A 19,365-nucleotide genomic window follows, 5' to 3' on the forward strand; every position below is an offset into this window, starting at 1 on the left:
AGACTGGTGCAACAAGGGAGAGGAATTTTGAGCCATGATACAGAATCGGCATTGCCTAGACATGGCAAGGCCTTGCTGTGCAATTACGGTGTCTGCCAAAAAAGCAATTACTAGAAAACAGAAATCAAAATCTAGACCAACTATACTAGCAGTACTTTAGATAAAACTGGAATTCAACTTTTAGAAGACTGTACGGGCAAACTACATATAAAAAAATGCAAATTGTGGAAATACATACAGGAGAGGAATGAAGTTTAAAAGAAGGCAAGAGATTTGTAATGTGTGAATGACTGGGTAGATAAGTCAAAGGCCACTATGGTTTGTGATGCAAAATACTTCCAACTAGGATGGTGTCGATGTGGTCTGTTTATATCTATATAGGGGTATTTACCAAAGGTCCAAGAACAGCTGTGCATTTGAGTACATGTACTTTTCCCAGTGTACAGAGAGATACTTGGCCCAGTCTCCCCAATAGTGAGGTACGAGCAACAGGATTCTAGAGAGACAGAGCGACCTATACTTGGAAAAGTATTTCCACAGAACAGGGCTAGCCACCTGTGTGTACAAACCACTACCCACAGACAAACTCTAGAAACCACCACACAAGCCCCCCCCCCCACTAAAAATCAGCTTTAAACTTATTGGAGCTTCGTCCCAGAAATGTAAAGTGCTGACAACCTTCACACAATCAGGCCTCAACTAAAAGACCCATTTAGAAAAGAAAACGCTACATAGCAGCATAGGCGACTGCAGAAGTACCAGGGTCTAACTACATACGTCTTCACTGCTGACCCATTCTCAGATTACTTTTTTCTGTACACATTTACAGTTACCAGTTTTTTAAAACATATGAACTTGGGCTTGCGTAACAATCCAAGGGTACCATTTCAGATCAAAGCACGCACGAAGTATGGAAGGTAAATAGCCAGGAAGCACAGTGTTTTCACCAATGGTGTTGGGGTCTTCAACAGGCAGGTGCTAGACCACTCAGTATTGAGGGGTAACATGCACTCCTCAAGCATAGACCACACTAGCAGATGTTCACAGGATTCTACAACTGACACTGCTGCACACAATGAATAGGTCAGAAAAAGGAGAATGCCTCTCTCTCTTCCATCCCCAAATTCCGGATTAAAGCGTTTGGGGGGGGGGGGGGGTAGCTTCATGGACCTGCAGACCAAAGAAAGGTACCAACCATATGTAGTAGCTTGTGGTCATTTGAAAGGAGAAAGAAATATTAAAATTCTTCATTGAGCACTTTGATACTCCAAGATTATCACAGTACACTAAATCCAGACAGAGAAAGGACAAATTTATTTACATGGGAAATAAAAATGTACATGGGTTTAAGTGATTGCAACCAATTAAAACAGCTACACAAGCTGCTTTTGGAAGAGTTTTTTGATCAGAAACCTCTGAAGTGAGCTTTGTGGTTTCAGCCCACCAAAAATCCATGTTCTTAATCTTGTAAGACTAAAAAAAAAAAAAAAAAAAAAAAGGGAGGAGGTCACCTCATGAAGTAGGAGGCAACACTTCAGCCTTGATAATCTTGGCGTGTTGAGATCAGAGTGTACAACACAGTAAATGGCTACTATGAAACTTTCACCAACAGGTTGCTGAATAAAGCTCAACAGCAAGATTCAGACCAAGACTACATAAAACTGACAAAATCTGAACAGTGGCAACCAAGTAACCAAAAACATTAGAAGGCAGTTTACTGTCAGCTTTCAGTTACAGACAGAGGCAACTTTATACCGCTTCTATTCCCAGACACCCACTTAAGGCAACAGTGAATAGTAATGCAAGCTTGGCAGAACATATGAACAAAGACCTGCAGTTTCACTCCCTCAGCAGCATACAGCAGTACAAATACTACAGTGAAAACAATCCAGCCTGTCAATATCAAAGGCAAAAGCAAAAATAACCACAGGCTAATGGTCAAGGAGGATCATAACGGGCAGAATAAAATACTGTGACAAATTAATAAGGCAGCCCCCAACAAGATACTTTAGTGTACTTAATTGTTTTCCTCCTGCCTAAAGCCTTAACTGCACAAGAGACTCAAGACACGAAAGAGACTCCTGGAATTAGCACTTCCGATGCTTAGAAATACATCTGTTACATATCCTCCAATTACACCCATAAAGAACAGAAGCACTACTTTAAGTCTATTTGAAAAGTTCATTATTCACTATGGATCATGACAGATTCTACACTCCTTCAGTACTTCTGAGGCATTAAAAACGCCACAACCTCCTGTTCTTTGGAACAAAGATGTGAAGACCTCTGAAAAACTTCAACCTTAAAGTTTTCCAGTCCGAGTGGAATGCTGTTACTAAAGTGGCTGGACAGTGTAACTGACAGATTTAATCCATGGAAATTAACATCTAGCAGTGCTCTAATCAAACCCAAAATTGCATCAACCACTCTGACCCGAAGGACCAAACATTTACAGATAAACTTGGGACCACTTCACCTTGAAAAAATATAAAAATTCTAAATCCTTAAGGGGAAAAAATATCCCAACTGTGCTCAGATACCACTTTCTTGCATCCAGTTTAGAGAGACACCCAACTGCAAACACTCCCATAGCACCCCTCTTGTTTAACTTGAAGTTAAATACAGAATGCCCTTGGCATATTAGAAGTTCTTTGCATTTCATCCATAAGTAGGGGGCAACCCTAAACAGCCTCCGAACTATAGACCTACCTAGCCTAAAAAACCTTACCGCCAAAGCCACAACTGAATCACATCCGACTTCAAAGTAAGATATAAAAACTCATACATCTAGGCCTCCAGTGGTCTGATTTTGTCAGAAGACTATGCCTACATAATAAACTTCCAACACCAGAGGCGGTGAATAGTGGCCACAGTCCAAACAGACATGATATAACCAAGACACTCCTTAACATACCCCCAATGTTGATGCTGTAAAGACAGAAACCTAAAGACCTTAGGTTTTAAAGGTAGATAACTAGGTTATTTTTTAGATAGAAAGTCAGGTGCCTCCACACAAGAGGACAATTAGCAATATAGTCACGGGTTCAGTGCCAGGACCCCTCTTCAGGCATATATTCCCGACATACATACCATGGAATAAACTTCCCATCTAAAAACAAAGCCTAGCCACCACTCTCTTGAAAAAGAATTTGAATAAATGGATGGGGAGCTGTAAATTCACTTCCAACGTGTTGCCATGTCTCTTATGAGTCTGTAAAATGATTCAGGGTTCCAACACCCAAAGACCCACTACCCAGATACTACCCCACCCCATACCCGGGAATTAAATTACAATATCTTGGGTATTACTGGCTAGGCTTGTAAAGGCTTTTGCTCCATTAGCTTAGTAATCCATGACAAACCTATAAACCCAGATCTATGGCCAGTTTTCCAAAGATCGCAAACTGGGCATTTCTATCTGATCACTCACCGAGTGCAGCAAAAACTAATCCATCTAAGCCAGTGTACTGAAAAGCGGATAAACTAAATTAAGGTGCAATACCACAGCCTGACAAGTCAATAAACTGAGGTCCCACCTGCTTTAGTTGGTGGCAGATGAGGTGGCTAGAGAGATCCTGAAGAACATTTCTGAGTGTAGAGGGAATCCCCCCAGTGCCCTGACCAATATACAAATACCATCTCAAGCCCCCCCCCCCCCTAAAAATAAGACAATTGTCTAGAACTAACTTGGTCAAACACTAAAAGTAAATTTACAGTACAGCCAATACCCTACTCCAAAACAAATTAGCCACAAATTAGCCACACAACACTTTGGTCAACCCTCTTCTCGGAGCACCACACCTCAGTAATCAGAAAATTCTTACATTTAGCGCAACTGGAATCACTTTTCTGTACTCGTTGCAATTAGTCCAATCCCTTTAACATGCACTCTCCAGGCACAATACACTACAAGAAAGGCCCAGATAATTTTCAGTGCAAGGGATTACACGTCTCTTACATTCTGTTACATTGACAGGCTTAAAACCCTCTTAATACTGCCTCAGGTGGAAGTTTATATACTGTACATCAGTGCAATTAAGGACCCAACACACTATAACAAGACAAACCGCTCCACAAAACACTAGAGCCAAATACCGTACAAAACCCTCAGTTCTGAGCCATACCCCTCAACTGTCCAGATTCATATTTTATTTTGACGTATCCCTCAAAAATCTAAGGTCTTCTGGCAAATAAGACTAAAATCACAAAATATTGTGACATACATTAGAGTTTGACTCCATATCCTTCAGAAAATGCACATCACAAATCCTGTTATTCCAATGCCTTTCAAAGTTTTTAAGAGCAGTATTTAAAATCTGTCCCTGTTTTTGGGCCTTTGTCCCCCACCCCATTATTTTAGGCTTTATCCAGATTGCTCGTGCCAAGATGTTGAAATGTACGTCCTGCAGTCCTGACCCCACTGCTTACTCGCCAGTGACAGATGACCTCTGTTACTTGCAAAACCAGTACTGAAAACTGCATGCAAGAAATATTTCTAGGTACCTTGTGTGGTACAAGTATTTCAATATTCTCAATTCTACAGTTCATAAAATTAAAACAGGTATGTGCTTTCTCAAGAGTTGTCAGTAGTGCACTGAAAACAATGAACAGGAACATTTAGCAGTCAGAATATATCGAGTGTATTTGCAACAAGCCTCACATTACTTACACTATCGTGGTTAGATCTGAGCCATTTTGGCAAGACACCTTAAGGTCAAGGTGTGTGTATAAGCTGAACACTTCATTTTTGCAGAATAAATTATTTTTTGTACGGACTTTCTCTGGCTTTCATTTAGCCTATCCTTTTACTCTGCCACAAAAGTATTGAATCTCTGCACTGAATACGAAAACACGTCAAAGCTAAATACACCGCATATGCACTTACTGCTAAAATCCCCCCAATTTCCCTTTTGCAATACCCCCAGAGCACATCTAACAAGTTCATAGCAATGAACATCAGACTTAAAAAATCTTAAGGTATATAAACTTAAGGTAATACATGCCCACTCCCCAATAAGACTAGAACTTTGTTGTCTCCAACCACATGTTCGGCCTTCACTAATGCCTGAAAACATAGAAAGCCGTCACTGCCTTCTAGTTTAGACAAAGGAATAACAGCAAGGACCCTAAACTTCTAACCAAACATTTCGAAAGAATTATGGACGGACACGGTTTAGCTGACTGTGCTTCTGACAGAAAATATAGGACAATGTTATTCATTACGCAAATGGTTTAAGTAAAGGGGGAGCACCAGGCACACACGTTCTATTACTTAAACGTCTTTAGTCCTACAAAGCGTACAAAGGTAATGAAACTACGTCAACTAGGGCTATCCAAACACCAAGATGGTGCTCAAAAACGCATACAAACACTTTAATAACCTTCTCTTTCAAAGAACTCAGCCAAAGGAAAACCCGTGACGCACGGTCAAGGCCCCCTGGCCACTTACCTTTGAACTATACATTTTAAATTTCTTAAAACAAAGTACGCGCACAAACTTTTAAAATTTATTTAAACATTTAAAGCCAAACTGGATTTATTTTAATAAACAAACTCACTACATACCTCCATGCTGCAATTACTAGAACCCGCCATTTTGGAACCAAACTACCACAGTCTCACACACGGGGAAAAATGCCTGTTCCGAGAGGCGTATTATATAGGACTTTAAAAAAAAAACTAACAGTATCACCCACTTCTCCGCCCTACCTGACGAAATCACTACAAACTGTTCTAGGATTAGATAATGCTTCTACCACAAGACAATACCGATTGGCTAAGATAAGACTCAACCCCTCCTTGTGCGGAGCGGGGAATCCATTATGATCGGGGAACGGGAAAGCAATTGGTTGATTTATCAGCTAAAATGGACGTCATTCAAATTGTTTTCTTTTTTTTTTTTCAAGCAAACACGAGTTGTACTTCTGATTTCCAGGGTCATTCTTCATTTGGATTTAAGTTTTCATTCCGTCTCTTAATCTCTTCTAAAATTTTGGGAGAAAAGGTGGTTAATTATACTTAATAAATAATGATAGTAACAAAAGTTACAGACCTCTTTTACTTTGGGAAATGTATATCAATTTACTTCTCTTATTCTGTCATTGCCTCGAGTTAATAGTTCTGATTTTCTTTTACTTTGGGGAAGGTATAACAATTCACTTCTCTTATTCTGTCATTGCCTCGGGTTAATAGTACTGATACTTTAAAAATATCATTTTTTTCTGAATTTGTCCCCATATTTTCTTAAAAGCTATGAATATTATAGTACCGCAGAAGAGAATAATAATACCGGTATAGGCTTTTGCCTATACAAAACCCCAAACAATGCCCTTTTTATTTTAATTAACTAGCTAATAAAGGTATATACTACAGATTGAGACGGTCATGTACCGTCACTTAAAACCCGGGAAATCTAGTGTCGCAGCCAATACTGTAGCTTTGTATTAGTGCAATGCCTCGTAGGCCGTTCGGCGAGTGGTCGCTGTGATTGACAATGTGAAGGGGGCGTGTCCTCATATGGCAGTCATGCAGATACGGACCGTATCTGTATCCTACGGTATGAATATTCATTATCTATCGTACTTCATCCTTTTCCTCATAGTAGTGCCTAGTGCGATCTTGGAGTTGGTATATTTAAGTTGCGGGCGGGGTGCAGTTATAGTGCTATTATTTTTTTCCTTCACACCCCCAATTAAATATACCAACTCAGATCGCAGTACATTGAGGAAAATGGTAAACTATAAATAATCACACTGCAATCCATTTACTTCTTGCTCTTACAAACTCAATTCAAAAATCCGAGACGTAAACCTAAAATCGGGAACATTTTTAAATATCGCTGCTTAAACCCTTACAATGTTTGCAGCATAACAGTTTTCTTGTGTGTGAGTTAATAAGCATTTTTTGAATATGAAATCTAAAAACACACCTGTTTGTCATTATTTAGTAACTGTAGACTACAATACTTTGCAAAAAAAAAAAAACATTTTATAAGGAGCAGCTCTTTTACCTTGCAGAGTTGCCCGGTTTTATGTTAACAAGCATTTTGAACATATATGAAGCCCGAAACCCACATCTGTATCATTATTTACTGATTGTAGTTTACAACACTTTACCAGAAAACAACACATTTTATAAGGAACAACAACATCAGGTGTATGAGGCAAAATCTGGGACAGTTGAGAACAGTCACCTTAGTCACACACCAGAGACAGTCAGATGTGTTCATAATTTGCAGCCACTTGTATGGATATAAACTTACAATATCTGCTTAAAATCAAGTGAATTAATACATTTATAATCATCCAGAAATATATCTGGGCTCATACATTTTATAAGGAACAGATTACAAATATGAGGCAAAATCTGGGGTTGCGCGCACACACGCATACACTCATTCATTCAGATGTGACCATAAATTGCAGCAAACTGTATAGTTGTAAACCTACAATATCTGCTTAAGATCAAGTGAATGAATAAATAATGATCCAGAAATGTATATCAACTCACTGCTGTCAGAAGCATACAGTGTAACCTATTGCAACTCCATTCTGCCCTCTCAACATTTTAGCTCAAGAATCGAAGATCCAGAATCAGGAACAGATTTTAAAAGTTCTTATATACTTAGAAAGTTGTTAAAATAAGCTGTGCATTAGCAAGTATTTTCTGGGGGATACAAAGTGTGAAATCACATGCCTGCCATTATTTAGCGACTGTAATCCACAACAGTTTAGCAGAAAGCCACATATTTTACAAGTAACAGACCAAAATATCTCACAGCTTCTTTGCTCAAAAATTCTGGATAAAACCAAAAAGGATGGGGGGGGGCATTTTAAATACTACTGTTATTTTTATCTATTTGTTAACCTGGTAAACTCACTGGACAAAGTGTCCCTTTTCTGGGGAAAACCGGGAGCACTTTTTGGTTAATCGACTTGCTCAAAGTCACAAAGCAGGCAAATTGTGGAGGAACGAGTCAAATCTTGTACAAGAAGCAGTTTAATAACTCATGGCCTTAATTGCCTGGCAGCATTAATTCACTTAAAAAGTTAACAGAGCAACAGGCGGTGCATGAACTTGCATTTTCTGAACAATAAGAATTATGGAACTATAATGACTGGTATTATTTACTGATTGTAATCCTTAGTGATTTAACAGAAAATAAAAATGTAATGATGGACAGGACAAAAAATAAGAGACAGAATCAGAGACATTCTGCAAAATTGGGTACAGACAAAAAGCACGCAAGTCATATCATTTACTTAAAAAGTGAACAGAACAATAGGCATATATGTGCATTTTCTGAAAAATAACTAGGAAACTCTAATGACTGGCTGTAAATTTCCACAATTTATTACAAAAAATCGAACATCTGAGAGACAACAAAAACGTGAGACAATATTAAAATGTTCTGAAAAATTAAGGACAGGTTTGAGGTACATAACTAATTCACTTAAAAAGTTAACAGAAAAACAAGTTTTATATTAGCATGGATTTTCTGAACTGAAAGTTTAATAGTAATGACTGGCATGATTGTAATCTTTAATGGTTTACCAGAAATGAGGATTAAGGCAAAAATATGAGAAAATGGTCAGGAATGTTAACAAAAGTGGATCTGACGTCTCTCACACACACACACACTGCACTGCATTGTTTTTTACCGGTTAAAAGGTACAGCAACATCTTCATCGCTGCACATTATGGCTTGTCAAAAAGACTGTGCTAGTGGTAGATTGCAGGTTTGTCGACTACTGGTACAATCTGATTGTGAAAAATCTCATTAAAGTCAGTCTGTCTATCTCTCTCTCTCTCTTTCTCATTGGATAGTATGAATGGAAACTTTATAATGTACTGTATCAAGCAGATAATTCTCCAGATAAACATGCTTAACTAATGAATCAATATTATATTATGGGATAAAGATCCCCATCACACTGCAACTTCAGTAAACAAAATTGAATCCTGTAGCAAGTCTCTGTGAAATGGTAACTTTTTCATAAGTTACAATGCAGCAGCTGATTTTATTTATTGCTTCGTGTACACTTTTTTCACTTGGATGGCAACAGACATTATGTGTGGGCATGCTATTTGCAAATGATGCTGGCAGTGGATGGGCTTGTTACTTCACATCTCAGGGGTACTAGACTTCAGTATAACAACTGTTATGTCATTCTGTCAACTCTTGAGATAGGGTGAGAGGCTCGTTTGTTCAGTCTGGCTTTCCCCCAAGCCTCAATACTCTCCATTAAAAAAGGCTAAGGGGCAGCAGCTCTCCTTACTAACAGGATTAACAATGGATCTATCTGTCCATCTACCCATCTTGTTACCTGTGCTGTTCTGTCTATCAAGCTTTCTATCTACTTATCTATCTAAATAAAATTACTGCCAGACAGTGGTAGGAAAATTTGTAGTTGACAGAGTGCTGTGATTACACTCCACTGTCTATGTAGCAGTGATAAATATGTTATGGCTTTCAAGGCTGTAAAACAGTTTGTGCTCCTACACTTTTTCTGTAATTCTTAGTACATGGAGCAGATAAACTGTACGTACTACAAAGAATTATGATTGGGTCTCTTTGATCATAACTCAGTTGTTATATGTTTTCAACATTTTGTTGTTGTGGATGTAGAAAATTTACCTAATGATCTTTGCTTCACTCTGCTCTAAAGGTGAATTTCTTGACATCAGTGTCTTAAACGTATAACAACTTCATTATAATCAGAGGGCAGATCATAATCCTTTAATATCATGTCTAGCTGTCTGCTTCTATCTATCAGAATTAAAAAAAAAAATGCTAACATAGTTACTGTGAACCATGCATCTCTGGACCGGCATTTGTGTGATGTCCATTATTCTCCATTATAGCTTTCTAGTATGCCCAAACTCAATATGCATGTCCTGTTACAGACTGATGTCCTGTGTAGGATTATTTTGTCTACCCTCATGCCATTGATGTTAGGATAGACTACAGCTATACCACAACCCTGAAATGGACAAAGCAAGTGTTAGAAAATGAATGTCCTTCAAAACCAGTTCATAGGTAGGTACTAGGCTATCTGCCGGAGGGCATTTATAAGCCTACCAGAGTGTGTCGGCTTTCACCGCCCCATTGATTAATTAACTGATCCTCTGTCAAGCAGAGCCAATGAAGTGATCCCAGGGGTGTATTTTCTGTTACCCATCCACTCGTCAAGGTTTCTCTTGAAGAGTGTTAGTGAGGGGCTGTGCCTGATGTAATTTGGAATTTTGTTCCAAAGCATGGGGAGTCTCTGTAACAGGAATCTATCCCTCCAGCATGTTCTATTTATTGTTGTGGCGATGTTTAGCTCACTAGATCGCGTGACTCGCAGTGACTTGGATTTCTTTAGGTGGAGCATGTCCATCAATTCTGAGTTGTTCATGGCTTTGTGAGTCAGGCAGAGATCACCTCTGAGTAAGCGATATGCCACTGAGTACAGCCAGAGTTTTTTCAGTTGGGCTGCATAGGACATATGTCTGAGGCCAGTAATCCTCTTGGTGAGGTACTTTTGTGGTCTTTCCAGCTGTTGAAAGTGACTTGTGAGGTACATCCCAAATGGGGCATTGTACTCTATGATGGGTCTAGTGAGTGACGAGTAGAGGGGCACTATAACCTCTTTATTTCTAGATGCGAACCCTTAAGTAATTAGATGGGCCACATAGAAGGATTTCCTAACTACTTTGGCAATATGATTGTCAAAGGAGAGATTACTATCTACCTGGATCCCCAGATCTCTTATTACCTCTTCTGTATTAAGGGGGCTGCCACCTATGTGGTAATTCGTGGGTGTTTTGTTTTTCCCAAACTCGATGACTATGCATTTTTTGGCATTTAGCTTGAGGCCATGACTTTGACACCAGGTGTCCATCTCAGTAAGGCCCTTTTGGAGGATGTCCGTGTCAGCCGGAGAGTCAGTTATGGCTTCCAGTTTGCAGTCATCGGTGAACTTGGTTAGCCATAGTCCTCCTGTGTTTGCCTGTACTTCTGAAAAGTATATGCCGAACAGTAGGGGTCCCAGGACCGATCCTTGCAGGACACCACTTGTGACTGGTTTAGAGTCGGACCTGGAGTCCACTATTCTTACCGTGTGAGTTCTGTCTGTAAGCCAGTTGGCAACCCATCTCGTGACATAGGGGTTTATGTTCAGGCTGGTGAGTTTTTCTGTAATACCGAAGTGGAGAATGGTGTCGAAAGCCTCAGCGAGGTCAAGGTAGGCTGTGTGAACCACCTTTCCCTCGTCTATGGCCTTGGTGACTGTCTCGAAGTCAACCAGGTTTAGTAGGCATGATCTGCCTTTAACAAAGCCGAACTGGGTTGGGTCAAGTGTTTGGAGGTTCCCAATGTCTTTGTTAATGAGTTCCATGATGATGCGCTCCATAGCCTTGCAGACCAGGCTAGTCAGGTTTATGGGGCGATAGTTACCAGGGTCAGTTGTGGCCCCTCCTTTGTGGAGAGGAATAACCATTGCACTGCACTGTTCTATGGGCACGTAGCCTGTGGAGAGGCTGAGGTTGAACAGCGTGTTTAGGTGGAGGGTTAGTTCATTCTGTAGTTCGTGCAAGACGCAGTCTGGGACACCATCTGATCCCACTGATACTGTGTTTTTGGCTTTTGAAAGGGCTGTTTTCACCTGTGTGTCTGTGATTTTTGGGACACTACACTTTTCCGGTATTGTTGTGGGCCCTTTTGGAGGTGAGAAGGGGGTGAAGTTTGCACTGACTCTATCTGCCAGGATGTTGGCAATATTAGTAGGTCCAGTATATTTTGTGCTATTTTGCACTAGTTCAGTGCATATCTGCGAGTTGCCACTTAGATTCTTAACATAGCTAAAGAAGGCTTTGTGGTTATCTTTTGAATCCTTGGCTATTTTTCTTTCGAAGTTAGCCTTGGATGATTTCATGAGGGACCTTAGTTTCTTACTGATACTGATCAGGGATGTCTTTCCTTCTTGGGATTTGCTTTTTTTCCTGAACTAGTTTCCTCCTCCTATTGTATAGCCTGTTTATTGCAGGGTTCCATCAAACTGGTTTCCCTCTCTTAGAGGAGTGGGTCTTGGTTTTGCTAGGGATGGCATGATCCATGCATCCTTGTAGGTGCTCATAGAGTGCATTTGTAAAGGTTTCAGCATCTTGGGCAGCGTTATCCTTTAGCGTGGGGGCTGTGAAACTTACCACCTCTGTCTTAAGTAAGGTGAAGTTTGCTTTAGAAAAGTTTTTTACTGTGGTTTCCTTAGTTGGGGGTGGTGGTGGGGTGTGGACCTCCAGAGTGATTAGTTTATGGTCTGATCTAACCAGTGATGGGTTGACCTCCAGTGTGGAACACCTGTTGCCCATGTTGGTGATGACCAGGTCCAATATGTTTTCACTTCTGGTAGGGGAGTTTACCAGCTGATCCAGGGCATTTGAGTTGATGACTTACAGGAAGCGCTGGGCCTGGGAATTTGTACTTGAGTAGTTTTCCCAGTGAATGGTAGGGTAATTGAAATCGTCCAATATCAGGGTGTTCGGTAGGTCCTTCATATTTTCCAGTGTCTCCAGAAAGGTGGAGTGGTGGTCCTGGGTCATGGAGGGTGATCTGTAGCAGGCCACAATTTGCATTGCAGGTTTGCCCAATGTTAGTTGCACATGGATGATCTCAGAGGTATCATGCTGCGCCACTAACCTGGAGGTGTAGGTATCCTTGATGAATATGGATACACCCCCTCCTTTTGTGTTTCGGTCCATGTTCTGTGGCCGAAACATGTGGTATGAGTTGTAGCCCGGTAGTGCTGGGGTGCTTTCTGGAGCCTTGAACCACGTTTCAGTTACTCTGGAGTTAGAATATATAGTTTGGGGATGTGTGGGGGGCACAGCCCCTCACAATGGGGGGTGTGGGGGGCAATGCCCCCCACTTAGTTTTGTTTTACTGAGCAATATTAAAGCAAAACTAAACATTATAATATGAAATTAAGTGGGTGGCTTCACCCCCCACGCACCCCCTAACTATGTATTCTAACTCCAGGGTCACACTACAGTGGGGAAGGGAGTACATCCCATTTACTTGCCAATAATACTTGTCGGTCAAATGAAATGTCAGTCAAATGAAATTTCAGTCATTTGGTGTCGGGCAAATGGGTGTCGGTCAATCGGACGTTAGGGCAAATGAAGTAGACCCATATATATATATATATTTATATATACATATATAACTTTAGATCTGTCAATACATCAGTTATTTACAATAAAGGCATGAACTTCATGTTTTACCACTATTTAGTTGGAAATTTTAATTCTAGCCACACTGATGTATTGAGCAAAGGTATGACTTTTGTTCCATCTAGGAGAGCTCATATAACTGATATATTGACAGATCTGAAGTTATATATTAGAAAGCTTGATTTTGCAAGTAAACCAAACAAATCACCCAACGAGTAAACAAACCACTGCACAAGAACGAAAAAATAATCCAAGCAGATAATGTAAAAACTGAAACGAAGCACGGCTCTCTTGCTCATATAAAGCACACCAAAACTTCCAAATAAAATAGAGTAAATGTTTAATAAGGTTAGCGCTTTTACCACCAGGCAAGTGGCCTCATCAGACCATACAAATAAAACAAACAGATAACAGTTTTTATACTTGCATATTCAGTCTATCCACTTATGCATTCAATTAGTGGGAAGGCATAATCCAATACAATACGTAGTGCATAAGCATTACAAACTATTCAAGATACATTCCATTAGATGAAAAAGCTTTCAATTCCAGCTTAAAAACAATATGTCAACTAAAATCATGATATACTTTTGGATAAATAAAATAAGCAACCAATCCTGCATATAGAAGGAAATACTAATGATAATCGCTAATGCATCTGGTCAAAAAACACTGTTATAACATTAAACTGGTCACAAATATATTTTAATTAGTAAATAATGATCCAGCCCTAATAATCGTCACCTTAGTTGTTATGTCAACCTAGATGACATGTTGGTTTATTTAGAGTTAATATGTTTTTTTTTCATTAGTTGTAATTATATACTGCCTTATTTCCTATATCTTTCTACCTTTTATTGCCTTAGTCTTAAGGTTACGTTTCCCTGCTGTTTATGGCTATCCTCTTTGTAAAATACTTTAATAGCTACCTTTTTTGTTTTGAGATTAATGACACACCCAATGCCATTTTGGGATCATGCCCTGGTAGATCTCATAGCTCTCATCTTCTGGGATGAACATAACACATTGGAGACTCTAGCCAGGGTGGTTAAAAATAACAGGAGGAAGAAATAGTTAGATTATGTTTCAACAACATATTGCAAGTATAGAGACAAGACAGTGGAGGATAAATGACGAATGGGAGATAGAAAAGGAAGGAAGATAGGATGATGGGAAATTCTGAAGATCCTTCAAAATTTTGAGAGATGAAAGATGCATAGTTAGGATAGCATCAATTGATAGAATGGGATTAAAATTATTTAATGGGTCATTAATGATCTTAAAGATAATATGGGAATGGTGAGGATATAAAAAACAGTAGGACAGAGACAGTGATGATTCAAAAGGCATATATGAGTGTGTAAGAACATATGGAAATAGCAAAGAAAGGTTCTGACAGAAAGACAAAATGGTACTTTAATGTTGATCAAAAGAGGAGTCCTGAGGCAAATTCAGAAGCAAAGAATTGACAAGCAGGGTAGATTCATTCTCATTAGAGGGAATTGGAAACAAAAGATAGTGGCCTTAGACAATGTAAATTCCCACTCAGGACCATGAGAAAGGAGATTAGGGATATAATGGGAGAGGTAATCTCCTTCCTTCAGGTTACAGGCATTGTAACAGGTGACTGGAATTTGGCAGAAAAAATAGAAGATGTTAGTAAAGGGCAGAGAAGAGTCAAAGTAATGCCAGAAGGGAAGTTTTTAAGAGCAATTATGAAAATTTATGAAATGAGTGATTTCAGTGTTATTAAATAATAGGGCAAAAATACACATACTTCTCCAGCAGATATGGTACCCATTCTAGGCTTGCTCATATAAATAGACAACAAAAGAGCATGAAGGTTTAGTACAGGTGATTAATGACACACCCAATACCTTTATCGGATCATGCCCCGGTAGAAGCTGATATACGGCTGTCATCTTCTGGGACTAACATAAGACACTGGAGATTTTAGTTAGGTTGGTTCAAAAAATAACAAGAGTATGTTTTAGCAATGTATTGCGAGTATGGAGGCAAGACATCAGGAGATATGTGAGGAGTGGGAAGCAATCAAAAAAGAGTTAAAACTCAAAGTGTTGCCCAAGAAAGGAAGCACTGGATAGAGAAAAATTAATAGAGAAGCAAAAGATGTTAAAAATTAAAAAAGATTTGCAAGAAAAGAGCAGGTTGTTAGAAAAAGCATGTGTTGGGGAACTGGACACTGTATTGAAAATTGGAGAGAGCATTTTGAAGAGGAGCATGAGCAAAAAAGGCAGCTAGCAGAGTATTTTATGAACAGGATAGCCATAAACAACAGATAAACTTAGCCTTAAGACTAAGGCAAAAAAGATAGAAAGATGGATATTGAAAATAAGAGATAAGATCTGGGGACAAATGGTAAAAGAACCAGGGGAGATTGGAAGGGTATTCACTAATTTTATGCTATGTAATACAAGGGGCAACAGACAGATAATGATTGGCAGAGAAGGCTGAGAAGGTTTGTTGGAGGTTTGAACCTAACTATATTAATTAAACATGTAGCTGAGATGCTAATGAAGCCCATAACAGCTGATGAAATAAAAACACAAATGTCTAAGCAAGCTACAAGTAAATCCCCTGGGTTGGACAGGTGCCCAATAAAACTAGGAAAGAATATGAAGAAGATATCTCTAGGTGGCATAGATCATTTAATGAGTTATTAAAGGGAGAAGACATCCCAGATTCATGGCACAAAATGGTGATATCAGTAATTTTAAAAGATGAAAAGGACCCCAGCATTCCAGGCACTTATTGCCCAATTTCAGTCTTAAACCATGATTATAAAGATCTTTGTAGCAAATCCTGCAGAGAGATTGGCAGAGTTCTTCCCTAGACTGACAAATGGGGATCAGTGCTGGTTTGTTAACAATAGGCAGACCTTTGAGAATAAATGAAAAATGAGTATGAAACAAAGGACAGCAGAGAAGGAAGGAAGAAATCTTGTGTTGTTAGCCCTAGGTGCAGAAAAAATAATTTCATAGCGTCCACTGGGAATATCTATGGACGATAATGGAACTAGTGGGGTTTCCTGCCCAATTTATCAAAGTGTTAAAGAATATGTATAATGATTCAATTTACAGCAGTGAAAGTGGAAAGGGGGCACCAGATAGGGCTGCTCTTTGCCATCCCTATTATTTGCTGTTTATCCGGCACCTCTAGCACAGAAAATAAGACAATGTGAAATAAGAGTTGGTCATGGCAGAGAAAGGGAAAAAGCCTTGATGTAACAATTTACTTTACAAATCCAGTGGAAGGCATTAATAGCTTATTCACTTTATTAACAGGCTTTGCAAAAATCTCAGGATACAAGATCAGTGTAAATACAATGCATGCAGAATAATGTTCAGGATGAGGAGTGAGGTTTAAGGGATGGAAGGAACTGAGCAATTAGTGTAAAGCTGAATTTATGATAGTTATAAAGAAGGGAAATCTGATGCTTAATGTATATAAATGGAAAATATGTTATGTTTTTTGCTTATGTCTTAAGTGATAATTTAATAAAGGTGTTTAGAAAAGTTCAATGTAGATAAAATAAAGGGTATCTGTGTGAACTATTCACCATCCTATACATTGGTAAGATAATTCCTCCAGATGTAGGAACACTACAAACTAACATATCTGGGAATTTGGTTTATGCAAAATTCTGGATAATCCCCAAAATAGACATGGGTACATGTTAAAATTAGGATTTAGACCTTGCTAAGGAAATGCAAATGCTGCCACACAATATACAAGAGAGAATACATGCTGTCAAAATGTTTGTAGTCCCATTTATCTTATATGAAGCACAAGCATTTACATATGACCTGGGCAAGAAATTTTGGGAGGAGGTGAGGTGAGGGAGACAGATAATGAAATATATCTGGAATGAAAAGGCTCAGAGAGTAAAATGGCAGAAAATGCTACTATCAATAGATAAAGGGGGGACTAGCAGTTCTGTATCTCCACGAGTACCTTGGGGCAGCGCAGTTAAAAGTAGTATATTCTGTCATAAATTCAGAGTGTGCTTCCAAATGGAAAAATTGCTGTTTATAGGTCCATAGGTAAGTCATGGGCTAACTGCCCTTATGGGCCATTTAAGTCTAGCCAAGTTCCTTTCCAAATGTGAGAATCAAACACTGCTTTGTGTATATAAGGTAAACACCTTAACCATTACACCAAACCCCAACCCCAAGGTTAAGGTCAGGGGATTATTCACAAAGATTAGATAGACTATCTAGAAAAAATGAGACTGTGGATATGAAAATATTTTATAAGGACAGGTCTAGGCTACAGTAAAAAGCACTTTTCAATTGAAGGGATACAAAGACTGGCATTTTCAGGTATAGTCCTTCAGACTGGGGAAGCAACCCCAAACAATGAATACTCAGATTACAAAGAGATGGTAGAAGGGAAAGAAAGCATTTTATTTTTGGGATGAGCTGAGGCGGAATGGCAAACAGAATATGGGGGAGCTCTGCAATAAATTTCATATAGGTATATGGAAAATCCTGCAGTATAAAGGGATATGCAACATATCAGTCAAGCATGAGAAAATTCTATTGACCAATAAAATTGAAAGACCAATATTAGTGTACATAATTCAGTGGACTAGAATGGGTGAGATGATATGTAAGCAGATAATTGCAGGGGGACTTTATAGCACCTCAATTAAAGATAAATGGTCAAGAAAGTGGACAGAGAGGCTTAGCTGGAATAAGCTTTTTGAGAATGATATAAGGGAGAATCAGAGGATGGAAATAGATATTTTAAGTGTCTAGTAGATCCAGAAAATCAAGGATGTTTGATCGGAAGTGTTTACACAAGTATTTCTACACATCAGAATGACTACATAAGGTGTTTCCCATGGTTAACAGAGTATGTTGGAGGTGCAATTAAAATCAAATTGGAGACTGGGTTCATATTTTTGGGAATGCAGAAAGTTAGACAAATATATGAAAGATCCAACAAAGATCTAGAATGCTTGATAAACAATATATCAGGGAGTAAAATTAGTATAAGTAAGGAGAACTTCCTCCTAAGCTGGCTGGGGTGGTTGCCATTCCAAGTCATGTTGCAGGAATAGGACTGACTGACAAAATAGGGGAATTAGCAGATGTTAGAAAAGTAGCCAAGAACCAGATCTAAAACAGCTGAAACAATTAATACAGGAATGGAGGAAATGGAAGATAGGATGGAGAGGAGGACACCATGTAAATTTCACACTGAAATGTTGGAGTTCTGGAAAGCTTTGATGAATAAGTAGATTATCTTGGGTAGCAGGGGATATGTAAGGGTAAGGTAGGAGATTGAGAGATAATTACACACTTTTAAGACCATATCAAGGGTGAAAAGGAGAGAAATGACCTTCTGCATGCGTAAAGGGAGGAGTGGGGTTGACAAAAACTTTACTGACTGTGGGGCAACCATCACAAGTGAATTGAAGTGTACCATGAATAGGGACTACACTATTTGAGCTAAGTTTTTTGATGGCAATAATGATGGAATAAGCAGCAAAAAAAAAATATATATATATCAATGTGTGTGTGTGTATTCTTGTATCTAGTGTTTATCTTGTGACAACATAAATCCCAGATACATTGCAGTCCAAGAAAAAAAAGGTATATTTCTACTTTAACATCTCTGGCATTAACAGCATTACTGATAAGACCCTCCCCACCTCACATTTAAAGCACCTCTGCATATTGCACAGAACATCTTTACAGTATAACATGTAGCTGACGTCAAGAAATATACACATAATACTGAAAATATATATTTTTTACTTACAGTTACATCTTCAGTTCCTTCATTTCCCTCAAAATATTAAAGACAAAGTCAGAATTATACTTTAGAGTCTTCCTTCCAGTTTAACACAGTTCACAAGCTTCCAGTCCTTTTTTTCATTTTTTTCACCACTTATAGAAACACAGTTCTCATGCCCAAACTGTATCTCGAGGAAATGTCACTTTACAATTCATTCTTTTATTTTCTACTTTCACATTTTTGATGGCCCTCTTCTTCATCATCTCAACCACCCAAATCCAGTCTCTGATTCAAGTTCAAGGAACTTTTTTTTTCTGTCACAGAATCATTTTCCTTTGGAACACTGGAAAACATTTTACTGGCAAATTCTTCCTATGGTTTGTGCCA

General features: G+C 38.9%; 1 protein-coding gene across 2 annotated transcripts in view; it reads right to left on the minus strand.

Annotated features, from left to right (window-relative positions):
- The window catches only part of PRMT1 (protein arginine methyltransferase 1), a 669,379-nt gene extending 663,674 nt beyond the window's left edge, over positions 1-5,705 (minus strand). Inside the window, exon 1 of one of the 2 annotated variants that reach the window (XM_044083416.1) lies at positions 5,566-5,705. In XM_044083416.1, coding sequence (XP_043939351.1) covers positions 5,566-5,595 — 30 coding nt within the window. In that variant the 5' untranslated portion in view covers positions 5,596-5,705. The remainder of the gene's footprint in view (positions 1-5,565) is intronic. The other variant, XM_044083415.1, reaches the window with a different exon arrangement.
- Between the last annotated feature and the right edge of the window lie 13,660 nt (positions 5,706-19,365).

Source organism: Protopterus annectens, chromosome 9.part0 (assembly GCF_019279795.1).
Source record: "Protopterus annectens isolate FY-2018-M chromosome 9.part0, PAN1.0, whole genome shotgun sequence".
NCBI lineage: Eukaryota > Metazoa > Chordata > Ceratodontiformes > Protopteridae > Protopterus > Protopterus annectens.